Source organism: Ctenocephalides felis, unplaced genomic scaffold, assembly GCF_003426905.1.
Source record: "Ctenocephalides felis isolate EL2017-DRISC unplaced genomic scaffold, ASM342690v1 CF-g0.4_SCAFFOLD_01886, whole genome shotgun sequence".
NCBI lineage: Eukaryota > Metazoa > Arthropoda > Insecta > Siphonaptera > Pulicidae > Ctenocephalides > Ctenocephalides felis.
Window position 1 is genome coordinate 5747182 of NW_020538040.1, and position 25667 is coordinate 5772848.

General features: G+C 32.4%; 1 protein-coding gene across 1 annotated transcript in view; it reads right to left on the minus strand.

Annotated features, from left to right (window-relative positions):
- Positions 1 to 1155: 1155 nt before the first annotated feature.
- Positions 1156 to 25667, minus strand: part of LOC113378545 — a 28265-nt gene continuing 3753 nt past the window's right edge. The window contains exons 3-7 of the mRNA XM_026619093.1: positions 17600 to 20381; positions 10120 to 17544; positions 6598 to 6726; positions 4000 to 4143; positions 1156 to 1395 (exon numbers count right to left, since the gene is read on the minus strand). Coding sequence (XP_026474878.1) covers positions 1311 to 1395; positions 4000 to 4143; positions 6598 to 6726; positions 10120 to 17544; positions 17600 to 20381 — 10565 coding nt within the window. The 3' untranslated portion in view covers positions 1156 to 1310. The remainder of the gene's footprint in view (positions 1396 to 3999; positions 4144 to 6597; positions 6727 to 10119; positions 17545 to 17599; positions 20382 to 25667) is intronic.

Genomic DNA, 25667 nt, shown 5'->3' on the forward strand with positions numbered 1-25667 from the left:
GGACTCTACTGACTGACGACCAAATTCAGAAAAGGAACTCTACTGACGAGCGAAACCAGAAAACTAGATTAATATTATCAGTTTGAGTTTGAGAAAGAGACTCTACTATAAAGCAAATTTAGAAAAAAAGAATGAAATATCAATTTAAAAAAGGGACTACTTACGACAAAACTCAGAAATAAATAAAATCTTCCCTACGATCAAATTGATTTGAAAACAATGATATATAAAGAGGACTCTACTGACGAGCAAACATTTTTAACTTCCCGTAGGGTAAGTTATTGTAATGGGCCAAAAATCGGAATTGAAAATTTTTACATTTCTCGACGTTTTGAAGGTTTCTGAACATTTTTAAAGGGCATACCTCAGAAACTAAATGGATGTGTGTGTGTGTATGTATATGTGGATACAAATTTCCAGTCACGTTTTCGGGCGCACGGATCAACCGATTTGAATGGTTCAAATAACATTCGATTCCTATTGAAAGGGAGATGTGCTGATTAGTTTTTGGCAAAGGCAGGTCCAGCCGTTACGTAGATACGGAGCAAAGAGTGCAGAAAATAGATCGAGTTTTTGAGCACGATCCCACCCACCCCACTAGTTTGATTTTGAGACTAAAAAAGGGACTCTATACAATTATACTATAGACTCTATAGATAAGTAAATTTATTAGAATTGATTAGAAAGACTGGAAGATACAAAGGGACTCTACTGACGAGCAAATTTAGAAAACACGATTAAACTAAGTTTGGAGAAAAAACTCTACTGACTTTCATCTTCAGAGCTTAATTAGGACAACAATTTATATATAAAGAAAAGATGCCTGAAAAAATTGTAACACATATCTTTCACTATCTGAAAAAAATATTACATGTGTATATATATATATATATATATATTAAATTAATACTATAAATAAAACTTACCACTTTTCATCAAGAAAATACGTACAATTTTATTCGCATATAAAAATATCAAATATTTTTACAATATCAAAAAAATACTATACAAACGACTACATACTATAACAAATATATATGTATATATATTACGTATCAAAAACTTATTTTTTCACTTTGTGACTAAATATAAAAATTCACAGCCATCGATAATAATTAATTAATTAATTACATAATTAATTAGAAGGCACCCGCGTGTCTTATCACAATTTATCGATTAATAGATTAGATAATAGATAAATTAAAGAATAAATAACAAAATAAATAATAGATCTTAATAGAAAAATAAATAGTAAATAAATAGATATAAATTCTGTGATGGTACGAGAATAAAATAAATAATAAGAATACTTATGTTAACAATAACATCGCTCGTGCTGTCTGCAATGTCGACATTACGGACGTCAGGCGTTGTTCGATGTCCAGGATTTGTTTCCTGCAAAAAAATGAAACTTGGTAAAAAAAATTTTTTAATTTATATTAAATTTATATTTAATTTATATTTAATTTATAATTTATAAGTAGAGTTTTTATTTCTTTTATTTTTAGTTTGCTCGTCAGTAGAGTCCCTTCTGTTAAGATTTATAAGTGTAAACAATTAGTAAGAAATAAATATGTATTTTATTTTGCGAGTGAGCCCTTAGGACACCCTTCACGGTATTTTATTATTAAGAGATAAAAGCAATTACAGTATAAAAAAGAGAACTCTACTGACAAGGAAACACAAAAATACGAAATTAATTTCCAGATGGAGAATTTTGTTTTTGCTAGAAAAACCGATTTGTTAGTTGTCAGTAGAGTTTGTTTATTTTTTATATAAATATTAAGTTTGCTCGTCAGTAGAGTCTTTTTATTAATTTTCTGCATCAATATCAAGTAGGGTCCCTTTTCAAGTTCGTAAAATCAAAATTAGGTTTGCTCGTCAGTAGAGTCCTTTTTATTTTTTACAAAAAATCTTGTCAATTATTGTTTTTTAGAACATGAGTCTTCATTTACGTAGTAGATTTTTTTTTCTTTTATTTTGAATTTGCTCGTCAGCAGAGTTCATCTATTTTCTAGATAAAAATCTACTTTGCTCGTCAGTAGAGTCTCATTTCTAATTTTTTTCCAAATTTGCTCGTCAGTAGAGTCCCTTACTTATCGATAAATTAATATGTTAATAATATTTGAGGTTTTAGGATATACACGATGTTTTAATATTGAAACAAAAGAAATTCTATGATCGAAGCGAAGAACTCTACTGATGAGCAAAGTGAAATGAATAAAATAAAATCTGATTCAAAGCAAACTACAATAAAAATGATATAAACTTTCAGAAATATGTTTCTGCCAGAAAATCCGATTTGCCAGTATTCAGTAGGATTGTCAGTAGAGTCCCTTTTTAATTTTCTATCCAGTTAATTTGTTCGTCAGTAGAGTCCCTTCTTTTTAATTTTCAAAATCAAAATTAAGTTAGCTCGTCAGTAGAGTCCCATTTATTCATATTTAAGGCTTCTGATTAATTTCTCGTCAGTAGAGTTCTATTTTTAATTTCCAAATCAAAAATCAAATTTGTTCGTCAGTAGCTTTCCATTTATTCATATTTTAGGCTTCTAATTAATTTGTTATAATTAATTTATATTTGTCTTCTACATCAATATCAAGTTTGCACGTCAGTAGAGTCCCTTTTTATCTTTTAGTATATCTAGTTAATTTGTTCGTCAGTAGAGTCGCTTTCAATTTTCTAAACCAAAATTAAGTTTGCTCGTCAGAAGACTTTATATATTTTATAGTTTTAAAATAAATTTGCTTTCCAATAGAGTCCTTTTTTTAATCTTGCAAAATCAAAAATTAAGTATGCTCCTCAGTAGAGTTTTTATATTTCATAGTTTTAAAATCAATTTGCTTATCAGTAGAGTCTTCAGTTTAGTCTCGCAAAATTAAAATTAAAGTTTGCTCGTCAGTAGAGTCCCTTTATTTTCTAGATGAAAATCTACTTTGCTCATCAGTAGAGTCCCATTTATTCATATTTAAGGCTTCTGATTAATTTGAAATTAAGTTTATTGGTCAGTAGAGTCTCATTTCTAAAAGTTTTCCAAATTTGCTCGTCAGTAGAGTCCCTTTTTCTATTACTTTTAGTTTGCTCGTCAGTAGAGTCCATTAGTTATCGATAAATTAATATGTTAATATTATTTGAGGCCTTAGGACATACACAATGTTTTGTTATTGAGACATTAAAAAAATTTATTATTGAAGTAAAGAACTCTACTGACGAGCAAACTGTATTTAGTCGTTAGCAATGAAAGAGGATGAAGCTACATAAAATATGATGAAAAGAACTCTACCGACGAAAAAATTCAGAAAAAAATTGAAATATCAGCAAATTCATAAAAACAGAATTAAAATATCAGTTTACAGAAAAACATCTACAAACAAAAAATCCAAAAAATAAGTAGAAAAGGAACTCTACTGACGAGCAAACTTGACTTCGATCTAGAAAATTAAAATGGGGCTCTTAGATCGGTCAATTTAAACCTAAAATCAGGGTGAAGGTTACTATAAATCATAATGGGCTGTAATTTGGCAAAATTAATTATAAAAAAAATCTCAAAAGTCCTCATCGATCCGATGCGAGCTACAAAAAATGGCACAAAGTCAAAGGTAAAAAAAAATTACCCTTTTGCTATTTTTAGCTAAATGGTCAGTTTTATCGCAAAATTACCTGAGACAATATTGTAAAGCATAAAATTATCTACAAAAAATTAATGAATACTTTTTTTGCTTAGAGCCACTGTTTTAAAGATATATCACTTTGAAGGCCCCAGTAGACCTATTTCACGGGTCTGTTGTAATTTTGTTTGTTTCGGAACACTTGCAAAATAATATATGTGAATTTGGGTTGGTAAAAATAAGGCGGTAATTATAAAAAAGCAACTAAAATTATTCTTGGGAGTATATATAAAAAAGGTATAAAAGTATAAATAAAAAAGGATTCTACGAACGAACAAACTAACTCACATATATGTATATATATATTTATATTTATGCCTAATTTTCCTACCTTTCAGTTCTGCAATAGTTCCCCAGAACGCCAATATCAATATCCTCGCAAGCCGTATTGTTCTCCTTCAGGATTATTTGAATTATATTTGCAAAATTTCTCAAACTCGGCAACGTGACGAAGTAGAAGGGCTCTAACGTAACACTGAAAAAATAATAGAACTAGCTGTAAGTGGAATTCTGTCTTAAGGCAATTAAGGCATCGTGCCTTGTGGCAAATTGCTGAAACTTCTCGTACCAAAAATTATTATTTTTTTAAAAACGATTAACATTTTTGAAAAAAAAAATTACTTCAAAAAAAATAAGATTTTTGACAAACAATTAGACAAAAAATTACTTTTTATCAAAAAAAAAAAATTTATTTATTTTTTTTTTATATTTTTTTTTTTGAAAAAAAATGTTTTCTTTATTTCGACATATTTTGAAAGATCTAAACTTTTTTTCAAAGCAATCGTACTACTTTAACTGCATAAAGACGAAATATCAAACCGCGTAAGCGCCGCGTCGACCTCTAACGCATAAACATTGGTACGGAACCCTTAGGAATGTAAACCAAAATTATACTTATTGTTAAAATCTCTATAAAATATCTGATAATTTGATGTGCATATGTCTAATGATCACTTTTGACCGCCAAATGGCATTGTTTTTTACTTTTTTCATTAGATCTCCGAAACCGCTAGACCTGTCTTTATGAAAATTTGATCGGTTCTTCATCTTGTCAATACAAGTGAAATGTTTTTTAAATTATTTAAATCGGATGCTCCGTTCTCTTAAAAACTGAGTTACCGTTTTCGGCACTTTTTGCCCCGTATCTTCGGAATGGCTAGACCTGACTTCGCCAAAAACTAATCAGCACGTCTCCTTATCAATACGAATCGAATGTTTTTTGAATTATTCAAATCGGTTCATCGGTGTTCCCGAAATCGTCGACGAAAATTTGTATCCGCACATACATACATACACACCCACACACACACAAACACACACGCACACACACACACACACACACACACACACATCCATTTTTTCTAAGGTACGCCAAAATATTCGGAAACCTTTGAAACGTCGAGAAATGCAAAAATTTTCATTTTCGATTTTTTTGCGATTACTATAACTTGCCCTACGGGAAGTTAAAAATCATAAATATCATATATTAATTCACTTTTCATTTAGTAAAATAGTTTATCAAAATGTTAGTCAAAGGTCAGACATAGATAATTGGCTTAAAAGAAACGATAAAAAACTGGAGAAATGTTTGTTCGTAATTAGTTATTTAGTGTAAATAAGTAAATTGTATATTTTAAGTTCAACAATGTGATTTCATTCAAAGGTTAAAGAAATATATGTTTGATCCAGATTTGATCGAAAGAGTCATATAGTTGACTCCAAAGAAAGTACTGTAGAATCTCTATAAGCGCCTGTCAATTTTTGAAGTAAAACTTCTTTAGGCGCGACTAGGGTGTAAATCTGTGAATATGCAACGAAAATGCGTTACGCCAAAACTGTACGTCATTCACTCCCGATGATACCATTTCTATACGGGTCGATTGTGATTAGTCGTCGTGTATGTGAATAGAGATCTGTCGTTGTATGCGTACCGGCATCAACGTTGTATGTGTACCGATATCAACAAGCAAATCGGCATAGATTAATAAACATTTTAACGTTACATCGCAGTACAAATCTTGATTTAATGAAAAATGCCTAAATCAGAAGAATATTTTACTCTGTTCCTTGAAAATAATAAATAAAAATTCAACATTTGTGCCGTGTACTAACGTAAGTTTATTGATTAGAAATTATTTCTATATTATTCCGAGTTAATATAAATCTTTGAAGTTATTAAAATGGAAAATATTTTTCATGCAAAACAGATATTACAGCTGTTCAAAGAATGACATTATATCGCCAGCAAAAAAGTAAAAAAATACCATCAGTCAATGAATGTATGTTAATTTAATCACATGACGTTCTTCAAACACAATTACATGATGAGTGAAGTTGCAAAAACAATATTTGTTTAGGCGTTGTTTAACATATGTGTAAATGGATATTATAGAATTTATTAATTATCAATTACTTCATTTTTCTAATAAAGGTTCATTTCTAGAATCTAATTACAATGACAAACCGATCATGTCATATTTGAAGTGTGACTTTAATTACATTATTGTTTTTAAAAATATAAGGTTGTCAAATATCTCCCTTCCGCCTTTTTGTATTATAAACCAAGAGCAAAAAAGCGGAAGGGAGATATTTGACAACCTAATATCATACATATTTTTAATGCTATCATAAATATATAATTTATCATTATATAAAAGTAAATAATTGTCGACACTAATAAATGTGTGCATCACGAGTGTTACCATATATTAATAATGAACATTATTCAAAATTGTTATATGATGTATTTATTTTTAACTGAAATGCCATCTCGTACAGTGGCAAATAAGTTTTACTTCAATCGCGTGTGAACCTTACGTGCACTCTTTTTTTTGGCAATTGATTTTTAATATTGTCGGAGAGAAAGATTCTACTAGAGTACTTTCAAAAGTATATTATTATATATATAAAAATAATTTTTTTCTCTTACTTCTTAATTGCTTCCAAGAATTTCCTCAAAAGTTCAGTCAATTTGGGCAAAGCTTCCAGGGCAGGGCTTTTAGGGTCTATGGCAACCCTATCTTCATTTCTCGCCCTTTGCATATCCGCGAGGAATAAACTGTAGAAAAAAACACAAAAAAAAAATATTACATAACACAAATCACAATATTATTTTCTACATTAATAAAAAAACAAAATTTCGTTTATAAGGGCAGTATAAATATTAAACACTCAAATATAAAAATAGGAATTGATTGGCGAGTCTATTCAAGAGGCAACTTGCCAGTAGGCAAATGTAGAAATTTTTTTAACATATGACATATCGTTGAAAAAGGCTCGAAGAAAGGATTACAAAAATGTTACACGATTCGATACTTTTTAGAATTTCTTGAACAAAATTAACAAAACAAAAATTAATTAAGGATAATGGAGACATCAACGGTAACTTGCCTATAGGCAACTCCAAAAGGACTTTTGACATGTGACGTATCGTTGCAAAGGGCTCGAAGAGGGGATTACAAATATGTCACTTGTTTCGATACCTTTTAAAATTTCTTGAACAAAACTAACGAAACAAATATTAATTAAAGATGATGGAAATAGCAACGGCAACTTGCCGATAGGCAATTGTAGAAGATTTGGCATGTGACTTATCGTTGAAAAGGGCTTGGAGAGAGGATTACAAATATGTTACTTGTTTCTATACTTTTTAAAATTTCTTGAACAAAATTTACAAAATAAATATTAATTAAGGATGATGTAGGCAGCAATGGCAACTGGCCGATAGGTAATTCCAGAAGAACTTTTGGCATGTGACATATCGTTGAAAAGGACTCGAAGAGATGATTACAAATATGTTACTCGTTTCGATATTTTTTAGAATTTCTTGAACAAAATTAACAAAACAAAAATTAATTAAGGGTGATGCGGGCAGCAACGGCAACTTGTCTATAGGCAATTCCAAAAGGATTTTTGGCATGTGACGTATCGTTGCAAAGGGCTCGAAGAGAGGATTACAAATATGTTACTTGTTTCTATGCTTTTTAGAATTTCTTGAACAAAACTAAAGAAACAAATATTAATTAAAGATTATGGAGATAGCAACGGCAACTTGCCGATAGGCAATTCTAGAAAGTCTTTTGGCATGTGACATATCGTTGTAAAGGGCTCGGTGAGTAGAAAATTCTAACTAATTAAGAATGATGAAGACAGCAATGGCAACTCGCCTATAGGCAAATACAGAAGGACTTTTGTCATGTGATATATCCTTAAAAAGGGCTTCAAGAGAAGATTACAAACATGTTACTCGTTTCGATTTTTTTTTAGAATTTCTTGAACAAAACATAAATATTAATTAAGGATAAGGACTCTGCTGACGAGCAAAATGAAATAAAGGAAAAAAGGACTCTACTGACGAGCAAACTAAAAATGAAAACGAAAAAGGGACTCTACTGACAAGAAACCTAACATTAGGGAAATGTGACTCTACCGACGAGCAAACTAATAACAGCATTAGTTATGCTGATGACTAAAAGTTAAAAAAGGTTAAAAAAGAAGATGACAGTTTTCATTTGTTTTTAATTTCATTTAGGCGGTTTTTTGTAATTATTTCCATTTATTTCTACAATATAACTATAATTCTATAATTCAAAAAATCCTAGAAAATTTCCTTAACAAACTTCAGGAAGATTTATCAAAATCGGAATAACCGTTTAGGAGAAGTATCAATTCACACATCATTATAGAAGAATTTTATATATATATATATATATATATATATATATATAAAATTTTTCTGTAATGGTGTATGAAAGGTTAATCCTCCTAAACGATTATTCGGATTTTGATAAATCTTTCTGAAATTTGTTAAGCGATTTTTTAGGATGTGAATGATTATAAAAATATAGTAATATTGTAGAAATAAATGGAAAAAAATACAAAAAAACATATATCATTCTGCTAGAAATGTCACTTCATGTGAATTTAACTGAAATTATGAGCTTAGATAATATTAGAATATAAAATACAAAAAAATGTCTTCATTGTTATGACCAAAGAGTAGCTGAGATGTGCAAGAAATTTAAATAATTGAAATGTTTGTCAAATGACAGTCTTCATTTGTTTTTAATGTCAATCAGTAATAAGCAGTTTTTGTAATTTTTTCCATTCGTTTCTACAATCTAACTAAATATATTTCTACAAATCAAAAAATTCTTAAAAAATTCCTTAACAAACTTCAGGAAGATTTATCAAAATCCGAATAATCGTTTAGGAGGAGTATCCTTTCATACATCATCATAGAATTTTATATATAAGATATATATATATATATATATATATATATATATATATTATATAAAATTCTTCTATGAAAGAATAATCCTCCTAAACGATTATTCGGATTTTGATAAATCTTTCTAAAGTTTGTTAAGGGATTTTTTAAGAATTTATGGAATTATAGCAATATAGTTAAATTGTAGAAATAAATGGAAAAAAATACAAAAAACCGCTTATCATTGTTTAACTTTGAAAATATTTGAATATTAAAAAAGGTTAAAAAAGAAGATGACAGTCTTCATTTGTTTTTAATGTCACACAATGCCTCGAATATTTGCAATATCAATCAATGATAAGCGATTTTTTGTAATTTTTTCCCTCTATTTCTACAATCTAACTATTTTTCTATAATTCAAAAATATCTTAAAAATCCCTTAACAAACTTCAGAAAGATTTATCAAAATCGGAATAACCGTTTAGGAGAAGTATCAATTCACACATCATTACAGAAGAATTTTATATATAAGATATCTCATATATAAAATTCTTCTGTAATGGTGTATGAAAGGTTAATCCTCCTAAACGATTATTCGGATTTTGATAAATCTTTCTGAAATTTGTTAAGGGATTTTTTAAGAATTTTTTGAATTATAGCAATATAGTTAAATTGTAGAAATAAATGGAAGAAATTACAAAAAACCGCTCATCATTGTTTGACTTTGAAAATATTTGAATATTAAAAAAAGTTAAAAAAAGAGATGACAGTTTCCATTCGTTTTTAATGTCAAACAATGCCTCAAATATTTGCAATATCAAACAATTATAAGCGGTTTTTTTCATTTATTTCTACAATTTAACTATATTTCTATAATTCAAAAAATACTATAAAATTTCCTTAACAAATTTCAGAAAGATTTATCAAAATCCGAATAACCGTTTAGGAGAAGTATCAATTCACACATCATTACAGAAGAATTTTATATATAAGATATATAAAATATAAAATTCATATATATATATAATTCTTCTGTAATGGTATATGAAAGGTTAATCCTCCTAAACGATTATTCGGATTTTGATAAATCTTCCTGAAGTTTGTTAAGGAAATTTTTAAGATTTTTTTGAATTATAGAAATATAGTTGAATTATATATATATATATATATATATATATATATATATTATTATTATTATTATTATTATTATTATTATTATTTATTATTATTTTTATTTACCTGTACGTGACGAAAGCTTGAACAGCAACCACAACTTTCTCCTTAACCCTCTCAACATCACCATCAACACTAACGATTTTATTAGGCGCCCTAGAAATCCCCGACGACTCGTACTTCCTCGGATCCTGCCCTGACCTTACAACCCTAACATCCCCAACATCGACATCCTTGTACATCTTCACCAAAGAAGCCAACAAATCATCTTTGCAAAACGCCTGAACACGAGTAACAATACACTTGGTCCTCAAATTATTATCATTTGACAACAAAACAACGTTTTTGTTGGTCTTTTGAATTTGGAGGCAACAGTTTAAAATTTTATCATCAGGACAATCGATGGTGATTAAGTGGTTAGAGCAGTCGACAGCGCTTTGGCCGTGTATTTTGGGGGATTGTTCCATGAAGGATTTGTTTAGGTAATTTATGGCACGTCTGGCTAGATTTTGTAGCTGCTGGTTCTCGCCTTTGCGATCTTTGATGCAATCTAGTTCTTGCAGGACGATCCAAGGGACCACCACAACCGGCTGGTGCAGATTTTCGTAATTTAGATGCAACAAATCATACTGCACGAAGTGCAGATGCACCAGGAAAATATTCGTGTCGACAACTACGTGCAAACGGTCAGAGATTAATTTGTTTTGGCAAGGTTGCACTGATGGTGTTTTGAGGATTGATGAGTCTTTACGTATGCAAGTAATTGTTTCCATGACCACAACTTCGGATATAGGTTCCCATTCCATTGCTTCAGCTTGCACAGATTTAGAAACATCTACAGGCTCAAAAACATCCTCCATTTCCACATCAAAAACTTGACCGGCCTGAGAACTAGCCACGACTTGAGGTTTACCCAAATTTTTAGGCGGATACGACAAAGGTAAATCCGAAACATTTTTGAAACCAATATTAGCACCTTGTTCAGTTTTCACCACAATTGGCTTAAGGTCTATTTGGTTGTCAATAGAATGCTGTTGGTTGTCTGAATTTTGGCCAAAACGTATTTTTGTAAGGCGATCGTTTGCAGAAAACCGCCCAACAGGCGCACCAAGAGCACGTTTGTTGTTCTGATACAAAGTCGATGTAAAGTTTTTGTCCTGCACCACCGGTTTGGGATCACCAATATTCATTTGACTGCTATTTGTGGTGAAAGATTTAGGTCTAAGGTGATCGTTTAGTCTTGGAGACTGTTTAGGGTCACCAACATTCATTTGACTGCTATTGGTGGTGAAAGATTTAGGTCTAGGGTCACCAATATCCATTTGACTGCTATTGGTGGTGAAAGATTTAGGTCTAAGGTGATCGTTGAGTCTTGGAGACTGTTTAGGGTCACCAACATTCATTTGACTGCTATTGGTGGTGAAATTTTTAGGTCTAAGGTGATCGTCAAGTCTTGGAGACTGTTTAGGGTCACCAACATTCATTTGACTGCTATTGGTGGTGAAATTTTTAGGTCTAAGGTGATCGTCAAGTCTTGGAGACTGTTTAGGGTCACCAACATTCATTTGACTGCTATTGGTGGTGAAAAATTTAGGTGTAAGGTGATCGTTAAGTCTTGGAGACTGTTTAGGGTCACCACTATCCATTTGACTGCTATTGGTGGTGAAAGATTTAGGTCTAGGGTCACCAATATCCATTTGACTGCTATTGTTCCTTACTGTGGTGAAATATTTAGGTCTAAGGTGATCGCCAAGTCTTGGAGACTGTTTAGGGTCACCACTATCCATTTGACTGTTATTGTTCCTAGGCCCAAGGCGATCAGAAAACTGACTAAGTCTTGGAGGCTGCACAAAGTCTACACAAGCACCTAACAAACGTTTCTGATTCTGTAAGGAAGTCGAGGTAAATCCTTGTTTTTTCTCTTTGGCTGGTGCCTCAGAATTTTGGTTAAAACTTATGGGTGTCTTGGGTCGATTCTTGACAGAAAATTGGCCGGTAGTTGTCGCCTTTTTTGCAAAATCTACTGAAGCACCACACAGACGGTTCTCGTTTACCTTGAAAGCTTGTTCAGAACGATTCTCATTTACCTTGAAAGCTTGTTCAAATGCACTGTTTGCCTCTTGCACTTGTTTAGAGGCACTAATATCTATTGGATTGCAATTGTTTCCTGCTGGTTTGATAGGAACATTTTGTGCATTTAGGGCTTGACCAGCACGTATATTTTTGAGACGATCATTAGCAGAAAACCTACCAGGTCTCGTCGGAAAATCTACAGAAACACCAACCAAACGTTTCTCATTTGCACTTTGCACTTGTTCAGATTTTTGTTCTTTACTGCAATTGTTAATCATCAATTTTGAGCCGTCTCCTGGTGCTTCAATCTTATTCCCAAAATTTTTATTCCTAAGACGATCGTTAACAGAAAATCTTGACGGACCAGTTTTTGAAGGACCTGCAAAGTCTACACAAGCACCAAACAAACGTTTCTCATTTTCCGTCGGTTTAAAATTATCGACATCTATTATTGTGTTGCAGTTGTTTATTGGCTTAATAGAATCCCGTAGGTTGTCTGTTTGGGAAAATCGAATTTTGACACGATTGCTAGTAGGAGTTGACTTGTTTGCAAAATCTATTGAAGCACCACATAAACGATTAAGATTCTCATTTACATTAACAGAAGTATCTTTGGATGATGTAAAATTATTGCTTGAGTCCTGTTTTGTTGGTTTGAAGTTATCAACATCTACAGGACTTTGAAGGTTGTTTATTGGTTTATCAGATTTTTGAGAGAACGGAGTAGTTTTAGCAGAAAACCCTGACTTTTGTGCAAAGTCTACAGAAGCACCACACAAACGATTCTGATTTATTACATCTTGTACTTGTTTTGGCTCCTGCTCACTTGCTAAATTAATGGAATTATTTTGGTTGCCAACTGGTCTAATTTTGAGAATTGTAGGTTTACCATTGTCTACTGTATCACCAGAAACAGGTTTCGTATTTGTTTTAAAACCTAGTCCAAATGCATTTGTTTGTGTTTGTTTTGGCCCTTGCTCCATTGGTTGACTGCAAATATTGGTCATTAATTTAGTACCTTGCACTTGTTTTGTCTCCTGCAAACTTGCTGATTCAATGGAATCGTGTTCTGATCTAATTTTGAGACGATCATTATCAGAAATTCGACTAGAACTTGTAGGTTTAGCATTGTCTACAATTATCTGATTTATCCCAAAAGCTTGTCCTGGTTTTGAATCTTGCTCAATTGGTTTATTGCTATCAGCTAGGCTAATTTTGAGATGATCATTAGCAGAAAATCGACTAGTACTTGTCGGCTTCGGAAAAGAAGGTTCCTTATTTACCTTAAGAGCTAGTTCAAATGCATTGTCTGGTCTTTGTTTTTGTTTTGGCTCTTGCTCAATTGGTTGGTAATTGTTGGTCATTGGTTTAGTAGATTCACGATGGTTGTCCCCTGATGCATCAATATTTTGATAAAACCTCATAGTTTTAAGTCGATCATTAGCAGAAAACCGACCAGATGTTGATGATCTTGCTCCAGAATCACCAGAGACACGTTTCTCAATTTCCTTAAAAGCCTGCTCAAATGGATTGAATGTCCCTTGATCCACAGGACTGTCTGGTTGGTTACCAATTGGTGTATCAGACTTGCGAGAAATCGGAGTGGTTTGAAGGAGATCATTTACAGAAAACTCTGATTTTTGTGCAAAGTCTACAGAGGCACCACACAAACGATTCTGATTGTTTGTCCCTTGTACTTGTTTTGGCTTTTGCTCCATTGGATTATTAACATCCACTGGACTGCCAAGTTGTTCGCTAACTGGTGAAACAGAATTTTGAGAGAGACGTCTTATTTTGAGACGTTCATTAACAGAAAATCGACCAGCTCCTGATTTTTGTGCAAAGTCTACAGAGGCACCACACAAACGATTCTGATTTATTCCAAAATCTTGTCCAGATGAATTGTTTGTCCCTTGTACTTGTTTTGGCTTTTGCTCCATGTTGCCAAAGTCCGATGGACTGCCAAGTTGGTCTTCAACTGGTGAAACGGAACTTTGAGAGAATCGTCTCAATTTGAGACGATTATTGGCAGAAAATCGACCAGTATTTGACGGTTTTGCAAAGTCTGCAGAATCACCAGACGTCGTCTTAAAAGCGCTTTGTGTTTGTTTTGGCTCTTGCTCCATTGGTTTACCAGCAACCACTGGATTTGGGTCGTCAATTTGTCTAATTTTGAGACGATCGTTCACAGAAAATCGGCCAGATCCTGTCTTATTAGCAAAATCTACAGAAGCACCAAGCAAACGATTCTGATTTATCTCCATTGGTTTATTGTTGCCTACATCCACTGGACTGCCAGAACCATGTTTGTCGCCAGCTGGTGAAACTGAATTTGTAGAAAAACGTCTAATTTTGAGACGACCAGGATTTGTCGGCTTGGCAAAGTCTGCAGAATCGCCAGATGTCGTCTTTAAAGCGCCTCCAAAAGTGCTTTGTGTTTGTTTTGGCTCTTGCTCCATTGATTTACCAGCAACCACTGAATTTGGTACATCAATTGGTCTAATTTTGAGGCGATCGTTAACAGAAAATCGGCCAGATCCTGTCTTATTAGCAAAATCTACAGAAGCACCACACAAACGATTCTGGTTTGTCCCTTGTAGTTGTTTTGGCTTTTGCTCCATTAGTTTATTATTAACATCCACTGGACTGCCAGAATCACCAACTGGTGAAACAGAATTTTGAGAAAAACGTCTCATTTTGAAACCAAGAGCATTATTGGCATCTTGTCTTTGTTTTGGATCTTGCTCCATTGATTTACTACAACCTGCAACCACTGGACTGCCACTGTCACTTTCTACTTTAATAGAATTCTGTTGGTCATTTACTTGTCTAATTTTGAGACGATCATTGACAGAAAATCGGCCAGATCCTGACTTTTGTGCAAAATCTACAGAGGCTCCGCACAAACGATTCTGGTTTGTTCCAGAAGTTTGTCCAAATGCATTGTTTGGATTCCGATTTGTCCCAGAAACTTGTCCAAATGCATTGTTTGCCCCTGGCACTTTTTGGTTGTCAATTGGTTTAATTTTGAGACGATCATTAGCAGAAAATCGACTAGCATTTGTTGGCTTGGCTGCAAAATCACCAGGCGCCATCTTACAAGCATTGTTTGCACCTTGGGTTTGTTTCGACTCTTGCTCCATTGATTTACTACAACCTGCAACCACTGGACTACCACTGTCACTTTCTACTTTAATAGAACCCTGTTGGTCATTAGTGTTTTGAGAAACACGTCTGTTTCTAAGACGATTATTGGCAGAAAATCGAGGCGTATTTGGCGGCTTCGGTGCAGAATCACCAGATGTCATCCTAAAAGTATTGTTGGTGCCTTGGGTTTGTTTTGGCTCTTGACAAGCATTTGGAGGCTTTGCTAAGTCTGCAGAATCACCTGATATCATCTTAAAAACTACTCCAAAAGCATTGTTTGTGCCTTGGGTTTGTTTCGACTCTTGCTCCTTTGATTTACTACAACCTGCAACCACTGGACTACCACTGTCACTTTCTACTTTAATAGAATCATGTTGGTCATTTATCTGTCTGTTATTGGCAAAAAATCGTCCTACACTTGTAGGCGTCACTGCATTATCATCAGGCGCAATTTCACAAGCAATTCTAAAAGAACTTTGTCTTTGCTCAACCGGCTTAAAATTACCTTGACCACTATTATTTTGTCTTGGTTCACCATTATCATTTTTATTACCATCATTTTCTTGAGAATATCGTATAGTTTTAAGTCGATCATTAGCAGAAAACCGACCAGATGCCGATGATGGTTTTGCAGATTCTTCAGAATCTTCACAGGGACGTTTGGTGCTTGTACCTTGACCCTGTTCCATTGGTTTAATATTGCTAACATAAACTTGATAGTTGTTGTTGTTTATCGATTTGGGAAAATCGTTTTGGCCGTAGTCTGGTACAACAAGCTCCTGAATAAATTTATTTGAAGACTGTAATTCTTGTGTCTTTGCAGAGGCAGCAGATAAGTGATTGTCGTTTAATTTTAGGGCTAGTCCAAATGCACCTTGGATCGGATTTGGTGTAAAGTCATCATTTGGTGAGGCAGAATTTTGGAACAAAGGTTTAGTTTTAAGGCAATCGGTGGCAGAAAAGCGATCAGATGCTGGAGGATTTGCAGGGTCATCCAATGTAGGTTTTTCGATTGCCTCAAAAGTCTGTTCAAATGTGATTTTTGTGCCTTGAACTTCCTCAAATGGCTTCAGACTGCTGTTGTCACTTGGTTTAATGGCATCTTGTTGGTCGTCAACTTGTCTAACTTTGAGACAATCATTACCAGTGTTTGGGGCCTTATCAGTGTCTTCAGAAACCTTTAAATCTAGTCCAAATGCACAGTTTGCGCCTTGTTTCGGATCTTGCACAATGTGTTCATCAGATCCACTTTCGAGTCGACTTCTTGACTTAAAATTCTCATTTTTCTTCGACTCCTGCTCTCCTGGTTCAATACAAACACCAGCCACAGAATCACCACCTAGTGCATCTAAATTTAAAGACCCTCGTTTTTTTTCCTTGGCAGAATTCCGATCAGTTTTCGACGACCTCGGAGAATCTCCACAAGCACGTTTCTTGTTTTTCCTGTGCCGTTGTTTACCATCTATCGTGATGGTATTGTTATTCAATGGTCTTTTACCACGGCGTTTACCAGAAACTTGGTCAATTTTCCCTAAGTCTTCACCAGATGTAGCTTTCTCAATTTCCCTAAAACCTTTTCCAAATTCGTCCTGGTACATCCACCTAGGACGTACCCTTGAAGGTTTGGTGTCTGGTTTTGGTACATATTTAGGCCGATTACCAAATGATATTTCGGATTTTTGGTTAGAATTTAATTTTTGGTTAGGATTTAATTTGTGGTTCGTATACGGTTTTTTGTTACCGGGTTTTGCATGTTGTTTTGATATTTTGTGAACCAGAGTCCACTTGTTGTAATTACTACCATAAAGATTATTTAGGATGCTTTGGTGAGCCAAAGATTTTGCATCTAAATTATTCTGACTTGTGGTATCATCCTGGGGAGTTTGGTCAAATAATTTGTGAACTTGGGGGTTGTATTTATTTTTTATAAGGTCAACAGGTTTGGTAGATTTATCACAAACTGGTAGACTTTGCTCTTCGGATTGTTTTTCCAAAGGCGTAGGAAGATTTGGTTCTTCAGCTTGTTTTCCCAAAGCCGGTGAAGGTAAAGGTAAACTTTGGTCCAAAGATTTCATTGCAAAAGCTGGCGGAGTTGCAGAAAAATCCGGATCTACAGATTTTATTCCCGGAGGCGACAAAAGATCTTGATGCAAAGGGAAATTTTGTGCAAATGCCGGCCGAGGTAGACGTAAAGGTAAATTTTGTGCACTTGGTTTTATTCCTAAAGGAGGAGGTATGTGTAGAGCTAGCAAAGGTACAGGACGATTTTGTCTTGCAGATTGTATTCCAAAAACTGGTGGAGGTAGATGTAAAGGAACAGAATTGCCTTGCAAAAGTTGGCGGCGGTACAGATAAATTTTGATCCATAGAATTAATTTCCAAAGGTGGTGTAGACATATTGTGGGGTAAGGGTTTTATTCCTAAATTTGGTGGAGGCAGGTGCAAAGGAACATTAAGTGGCCTATCAATTAGTCTATTACAATCTTCAAAACTCGTCAACATCAGTCCATTACCCTGTCTGTTATTGTAGGCATCAAAAATATTACATTTTTTGGTCCTGGATGATTCAACTTGTTCACGAAGTTGGTCCAAGGACAACCTTTGGACAACACGTTCTCGTCTTGCAGGTCTGCTTAAACGCGTCTTCTTATTAAAACTTTTTGGTCCATTTTTTGGTGGATTTGTTGGTACAGGTTCTGGTGGTAATTTATCATCCAAAGCAAAGTCTAAGGACTGTTTACTGTTTAATGAAGTACTAAAATGTTGTTCAAACTGTGGTTTAGTTTCGGCAAATCGACTGAATCTTCCTTCGTCGTCGTCCTCATCATCGTTTCCTTTCAGGACAAAATCATATGCAAACTTTTTTGGGGCATCAGGACTGCTGTCATCGGTGTCGTAGCCCCGTTTTTTATTTTTGGACGTTGATTGTGGGTCGTCGATTTGCAAAATTCCATCCTCATCGTCGGTGTATAGTGAAATAGCGTCGGAGTCATCGATTGACATCCTTAATAAAGGACTCTTGGGTATCGGTTCCAAAACTTTCTGCTCTGATAAAGGACTCTTATGTATTTTCTGCTCTGCAGGTGAACCAGGACTCTTTTGCACAGTTTCCAACCTTTTCTGCTCTGCAGATTCTTCTGATTTTTTCACCCCACTTTCCACAGATTCATTTACATCCCCAGGACTATTTGGAAAAGACTTCCAATCATCATCTTCCTCTCCAGGACTGCCCGGTATTGATTTCCAAATCTCCTGCTCTGCAGATTCTGCAGATTTGTGACCAGGACTGCTGTGTATCAGTTGCCAAAGTTCCTCCTCTGCAGATTCTAACGATTTTTGCACCGGTGATTGTATTGGTTGCAAGATTCTCCGTTTTGCAGAATGTGCTGATTTGTTTGTTCCTGTCGGAGTGGTTTGTATCATTTGCCAAAGTTCTTCTTCTTCAGAATCCATTGATTTGTTTGGTTTTTTTGGACTGGTTGGTGTTGGTTGGTTAGTGCAGATTTCCTGGTCTGCAGATTCTGGTGGTTTTATGGCCTCCTCCGGTTTGGATGTTTCAGTCTGTTCTGGAGATTTTGTTGAGGTCATTTTTTTGGTATTTTTTCGACCTCTGGTTGGTGGTGCCTTTTTTGGTTTTGTGGAACTTTTTGGTTCTGAAGTTGATGCCAAACTTTTTACCTTCTTGGAACTTTTTGGTTCTAAAGTTGTAGTTGATATTTTTGTCTTTTTAGAACTTTTTGGTTCTGAAGTTAAGGAATTGTTTTCCTTTTCTGAACTTTCTGGTTCTAAAGTTGTTAAACTTTTTGTCTTTTTTGCATTTATTGGTTCTAAAGTTAAAGAATTGTTTTCCTTTTCTGAATTTTCTGGTTCTAAAGTTGTTAAACTGTTTGTCTTTTTAGATCTTTTTAATTCTGAATTTGCTGTTGAAATGTTTTCCTTTTCTGAACCTTCTGGTTCTGGAATTTTTGTTAATATTTTTGTCTTTTTAGAACTTTTTGCTTCCAAAACTGTTTCTTTTTTGGAATTTTTTGGTTTCAAAGTTGTTGAACTTCTGGTCTTTTTAGAACTTTTTGGAACTTCCTCTTCTGAACTTGTTGCATCTGCAGTTGTTTCTTTTTTGGCACTTTTTGGTTCTGAAGTTATTGAACTTTTTGTCTTTTTGGAACTTCTTGTTTCTGAACTTTTTGGTTCTAAAGTTATTACTGAACTGTCTTCGTCTTCTGAACTTGTTGCATCTGCAGTTCTTTCCTTTTTGGAACTTTTTAGTTCTGAAGTTTTTGTTGAACTTCTTGTCTTTTTAGAACTTTTCGGTTCTAAAGTTATTATCGAATTGTCTTCCTCTTCTGAACTTGTTTCATCTGCAGTTTTTTCTTTTTTGGAACTTTTTGGTTCTGAAATTGTAGAACTTTTTGTCTTTTTAGAACCTTTCGCTTCTAAAGCTGATAAATTATTTTCCTCCTCTAAACATTCTGGTTCTGGACTTGTCGTTGAACTTTTTGTCTTTTTGGAACTTTTTGGTTCCAAAGTTATTTCTTTTTTAGAACTTTTAGGTTTCGTAGCTGTTGAACTTTTTGTCCTTCTAGAACGTTTTGGTTCTAAAATTGTATCCTGACTATCTTCCGCATCAGAACTTTCTGTTTCTGAAGATATTGTCAAACGTGTTACCTTTTTGGAACTTTTTGTCTTTTTAGAACCTTTCGGTTTCGGTTCTAAAGTTGTGTCTTCGTCTTCTGAACTTGTTGCAAATGCAGGTGTTACTTTTTTTGAACTTTTTGCTTTTGAAGCTGTTGTCAAACGTTTCCCCTTTTTGGCTATTACAGTTTTCGGTTCTACAGTTGATGTTGAACCTTCATCTGCAGTCGATGTTGGACTTAGTTTCAGATTCAATTTCCACAAATTTGACTTTCTGGTATACTTTCTTCTTGGTTTTGGTTCATCCGGACACTCTTCACTGTCTGGACTGTCCTCTATCACTCGAAACAGTCTTTTTTGAGCAGATGATAGCAGTTGAGCCTTTAGATCTTCGTGCTGGTCAGTCGTATCTGATAATATTTCTTTTTTCTTGCTTCTTGATTGTTTTTTGCTTGTTTTCTCTTTTTGGCTATCAGCTGAAAAACATATTTTAAAACATATTTATCAAGCAACTAGGTGTGAGTGGCATTTTGCCTTGAACCAAATTGCTTGAACTTATATATAAATGATATCCTACTTTAACTAATTTTTTTAAATTATACCATTCTGCATATGACTATTTATTATATTTATGTTAGTACCTTAAATATTTGTTTTAATTAATATATAATATTATATATCAAATGAAAGCTAATAAAATTATCTACAAATCTGTATATAACAATTTATAACATTTGGAACAAAATTATTGTAAAAAGAATGTTTAAATTTTAAATACTGACGTCATTTTTGTCTTATGTCTGAAGTCAAACATTTATCTGAAAATGTTTGCTGGTTACATTTTTTATATTTTGAGCAATTTTTCAAATAATTTGTTCTAGTGTGTATATATTGTTATATATCATTGAAAGGGTAATTAAATTATCTATAAATCTGTATATAACAATTTATAACAATTGGAACAAAATTATTGTAATAAAAATGTTTAAATTTTAAATACTGACGTCATTTTTGTCTTATGTCTGAAGTCAGACTTTTATCAGAAAATGTTTGCTGGTTACATTTTTTTATATTTTGATAGATTTTCCAAATAATTTGTTTCAATGTGTATAAACTATTATATATAGTTAAAAAGCTAATAAAATTATCTATAAATCTGTATATAACAGTTCATAAAGTTTTTGGTATAATTTTAGAAAAAAATAAGTTTAAATTGTAATGGCGTGTCTTTTGCTAACATTTTCATGTTACGTTTTTTTATTTGCACGTAAATTTTGTTACAAATAATTAAATTATAACAATAGTGTTATATATTGTTAGAAAGCTAATAAGATTGTCTACAAATCTGTATATAACGTTTAATAACTTTTCAAACAAAATTATGTAAACAAAATCTGTAAAGTTTACATCTAGTATATAGTTATTTGCTCAGCTATGCAATACGTACTGCAAATATTTAATTCCTGATTTTTTTATAAATAATTTTATTCCAACAGTTGCAATCTAAAAATGTATATTTGTACACAATATAATTGGCTTTGTATTGATATATAATAATGCATTAAAATTCAATCAAATTTTGTAACAAATAATGCAAATGCAAAAAAAGTGTGACCGAACAAATAAATTGTTGATATTAAATTGCAAAGTTTGTAATTTTTATCAATGATTTTGTTCCAAAACTTTTAAAACTGTAAGTACAGATTTATACACAATTTAAGAAGATTTTTAGTGATATATAATAATAAATAAATGTTTCAACAGATTTTTTGGCAAATAATGCAAATGTAAGAAAGTGTCACCAAAAATCATTAATATATAATAAAAATTCCAAAATTTAAATGATAGTTAAAATAATATTGTATATAGTTAAGAACTTAATAAAATTATCTACAAATGTGTATATAACGTTTCGGTTACATTTTTTATATTTGACTTAAATTTTCAATAATTTTTTCAAACTTGTATATATTATTATATATCATTAAAAAGCTAATAAAATAATCTACAAATCTGTATATAACAATTTGAAACGTTTGAACAAAATTGTATTAAAAAAATGTTTAAACTTTAGAATTTAATACTGAGTCGTGCGACGCCATTTTGGTAAACCAATATTTCTGCCGGTTACATTTTTTCATATTCCGAAAATTTCTTCAACAATTTGTTTAAATATGTATATAATATTATATATCGTTAGAAAGCTAATAAAATTATCTACAAATCTGTATATAACAATTTAAAACTCTAAGAACAAAATTGTTTGGAAAAAAATTGTTAAACTTTGCATTCACCTTACAAACATTGTATAATATCATAAACTGTTTTAAGTTGATTTTTTAGATAACATTCTTTTTATATATAAACCAATTATCAAAACAAAATTTGGTCAAAAATTGATTTAAAAAGAAACTGCTTGACCGGTATGTACCAAAAACTAAACAAAACGTGTCCTCATTGATTTAGGTCGAATGACTTATAAATTTCTTAAATCATTTCAGCAGTTTTCAATCAAAAAACACTTCGACATATCTAAAATTTGCTTACATATATACAGAATTTTATTTAGGAATTTATTAATTTAAAACTTTGAGAGAACATAAATCTTTTTACTAGTAAATTTTTCTTTGAGCAGTTAGAAATCTTAATTTTGACAAAATTTTGGGTTTTAATTACCAGATATATATATATATATATATATATGTATATATGTATATAATAATTTAAGACAATATAACTAACTCACCCGAATTTTTTCGACCTTTTCTTGCTTTCCTATCCATTTTTAATATTCCTCTCCTATCAACAAATTATCTTGTTTCGAACAGACACTGAATTTTCTTTAATCGATTTCTGCAAAAATTGAATTCCAAGATGCGTCTCACTCTAGAAAACGGAAAATATATAAATAAATTTATACTTAAATAAATAAATATATATTAGGTTGTCAAATATCTCCCTTCCGCTTTTTTGCTCTTGGTTTATAATACAAAAAGGCGGAAGGGAGATATTTGACAACCTTATATATATATATATACATATATACATAGCTGGGCACCGTTAATCAAAAAGTTAACTTCGTTAATCGTTAATCCGCTACAAAAAAAGTTAGCTTCGTTAAACGTTAAAGCGTTACATTTCGGAATAATTAACGCAAGTTAACGTTAATCGTTAATCCGTTAATATGTGTAAAATTACATTTTTATATTGTTGCGTTATTGAACTTAAGAAACTTATTGGTTTAGGTTCTGGAAGTTAACAGGTTATGAATAAAACAACATACTTGTATAATTCAAATGTGTAATTCAACCCCTTAATGGCGCGACGCGCTTTATGCACACACCGTGATAATAACGCTATTGGTCAACTTTCTGTTTTTATGATTGCATATTGTTTTTACAAGAATTTTTTTCTAAATAAAGGGAAAGAGTTTTTTTGCGAAAAATAGGAAACGCGCGACGGGTTAAGCGTCGGGTATTAGGTGCATATTTCTCTTCATGAACATTAACATGTTGAAGTTCTCGTCTGAAAGCGAGGCTCGTTTTGGTGTCAAAATGTCTTTACCCGTGGAAAACAAACGTTCAACTGCAGCGCTTGAGGGTATAGCAGTATTGTATTTAATAAATTGATTTATGAATATCTGTTCCTCGAGGAATGCAGCATCGTTGAACAAGTCTTTTGAACATGTTGGCACTGTTCATCATTCACGAGTGGTCCAAATCTTTTCTCTATGTCATTTAATAAGGCATTGGCTAAAGCTGTGCCGTGCGGTAAATAGTAATAATTGGCAGTGCCGTGCCTGGGTATGTGGCCGCCTGCGTGCGAGCATATAAATGGCCGCCCTTAAAAATAGCATAATAGGAAAATATCCAATATGTTCTCACGAAAAAAATCGTCTTGTAATTTTCAAGTTTTCTCGACATTTTAAGTCATTCTGAATCGTTTGAAAGCCGATTTTTGAATTTTCGGCAATGTTTTCTCAAAAACGGTTAAATCCAATTCAATAGTTTAAAAGTCATTTGATGTAACTAGATAATGACTAGCGCCTGTCAGTTTTGTGCGACGATCGGCCAAGCTGTTTCTAATCAACAGAAAAATATAAAATTTATTGTACACGTTTTAGCCAAAAATTCTGCATCGATTTTAAAAATTCAGGAACTGTTTGAAAGATATCATTTAGGAATCGTGCTGATTACTTCTAAGAGATCGGTTCGTTTCTTCGTGTTTAATTGGTGAATATTGCTTTACGATGATATTTATAAAACTTTTTTGGCGATAGTGATCATGGTCTCTAAGATAACTAAATATTTTGACCCACATTAAGTCATTTTAATTTTTAAAATATGTACTCTCAAAGATTGCAAAAATGAGCGGCGCTTTTTTACGTGAGTCAAAATTTCATCTTTAGTGGACCTTTTCTCAAAAATGCACAATCCCATTTGAAAAATTGTCAAAATTCGTAAATTCGATAAGCACTCGTGCTGCTTAGTTTTGCCTTTAGAATTCTCAAAAAAGTCTCAAATTTTTAATTAGTGAATTGATTTTAAAAATTCAAAAACCATTACAAACGTTTTCCATTTGAGAATCTTGCTGATTAAATTTTGTCAATAATCGACGAGTCGTTTTTCAGTTATTGATTAACAAATTGCTTTGGAAATTTGGATCTTGTTTTTAATTTACTACAGTTTGTTTCTTGTTTAATAATATGTAATTTTTAAACTATTTATAAAACATAACTAATATTTTTAGAAAATTTGTACAAAATTGAATAATCTGCGATAGTTTTTCACATTGCAATGTACTCATGAATTAATATATTTTCATTGTTAAGTCGATTATTAACACATGTTGGATACTTCATGCAACTTGATTTAGGCAAAGTTGCCACTTACACCAAGTTTATAACTTATAAATTATTTAGAAACAGAGTCGCATTAAATAGGGCCGCCTTTGGCTGAGTCTTTTAGATATATACAGCGGACTTTACGGCAGCGAATGAGTTCAGCGGACTTTGAGCTTGGCCGCCTCTTAATCCAACAGTCTTTTAATTTGGCCGCCTTTAAATTCAGTAGACTTTTAATGCAACAGCTATTTATTTCGACCATTTTTTGTTATGGCCGTCTTTGAATTTGTTCTTTTTTTCATTTGGCCGCCCCTCGGCCGTCTCAAAAGGCGGCCGCCTGCGGTCCTGGGCATTGGATTAACGATTAACGGACTTCTGGCATTTTAACGGAAGTTAACGTGTCCGTTAACATTTTCAAAAGTTAACTTAAAAGTTAATCCGTTAATCAAAATGTTAACTTCGTTAATTAACGATTAACGGATTAACGAGTTAATGCCCAGCTATGCATATATATATATATATATATATATATATATATATATATATATATATAATAGTTCAAATTATATAAAAGCTGTACTATATATAGTATAAGGTTGTAATTTTAGTATGTTGTTTGTCTAAAGTTATATTTACTAATATATAATAAAATTAGACAGTTTGAATTATTTTTTTAAATTATTAATATTGTTTATAAATTTGATAGCCTGTAGTATAACTTAGTATGTAGTAGCAATGTTAGTTTAAAAATTTATACTGGCTGTACTATATATAGTTAAGAAATGTTATTTTAGTATAGTATGTACTAAAGTATGTACTATAAGTGTACATACTCAAATTTGATTGTTTTTGAAGAAATTAGTGAAGTTTTTTTCAACATTCTAAATTTTGTCCGCCTGTGAAAAATCACTTGCAATTA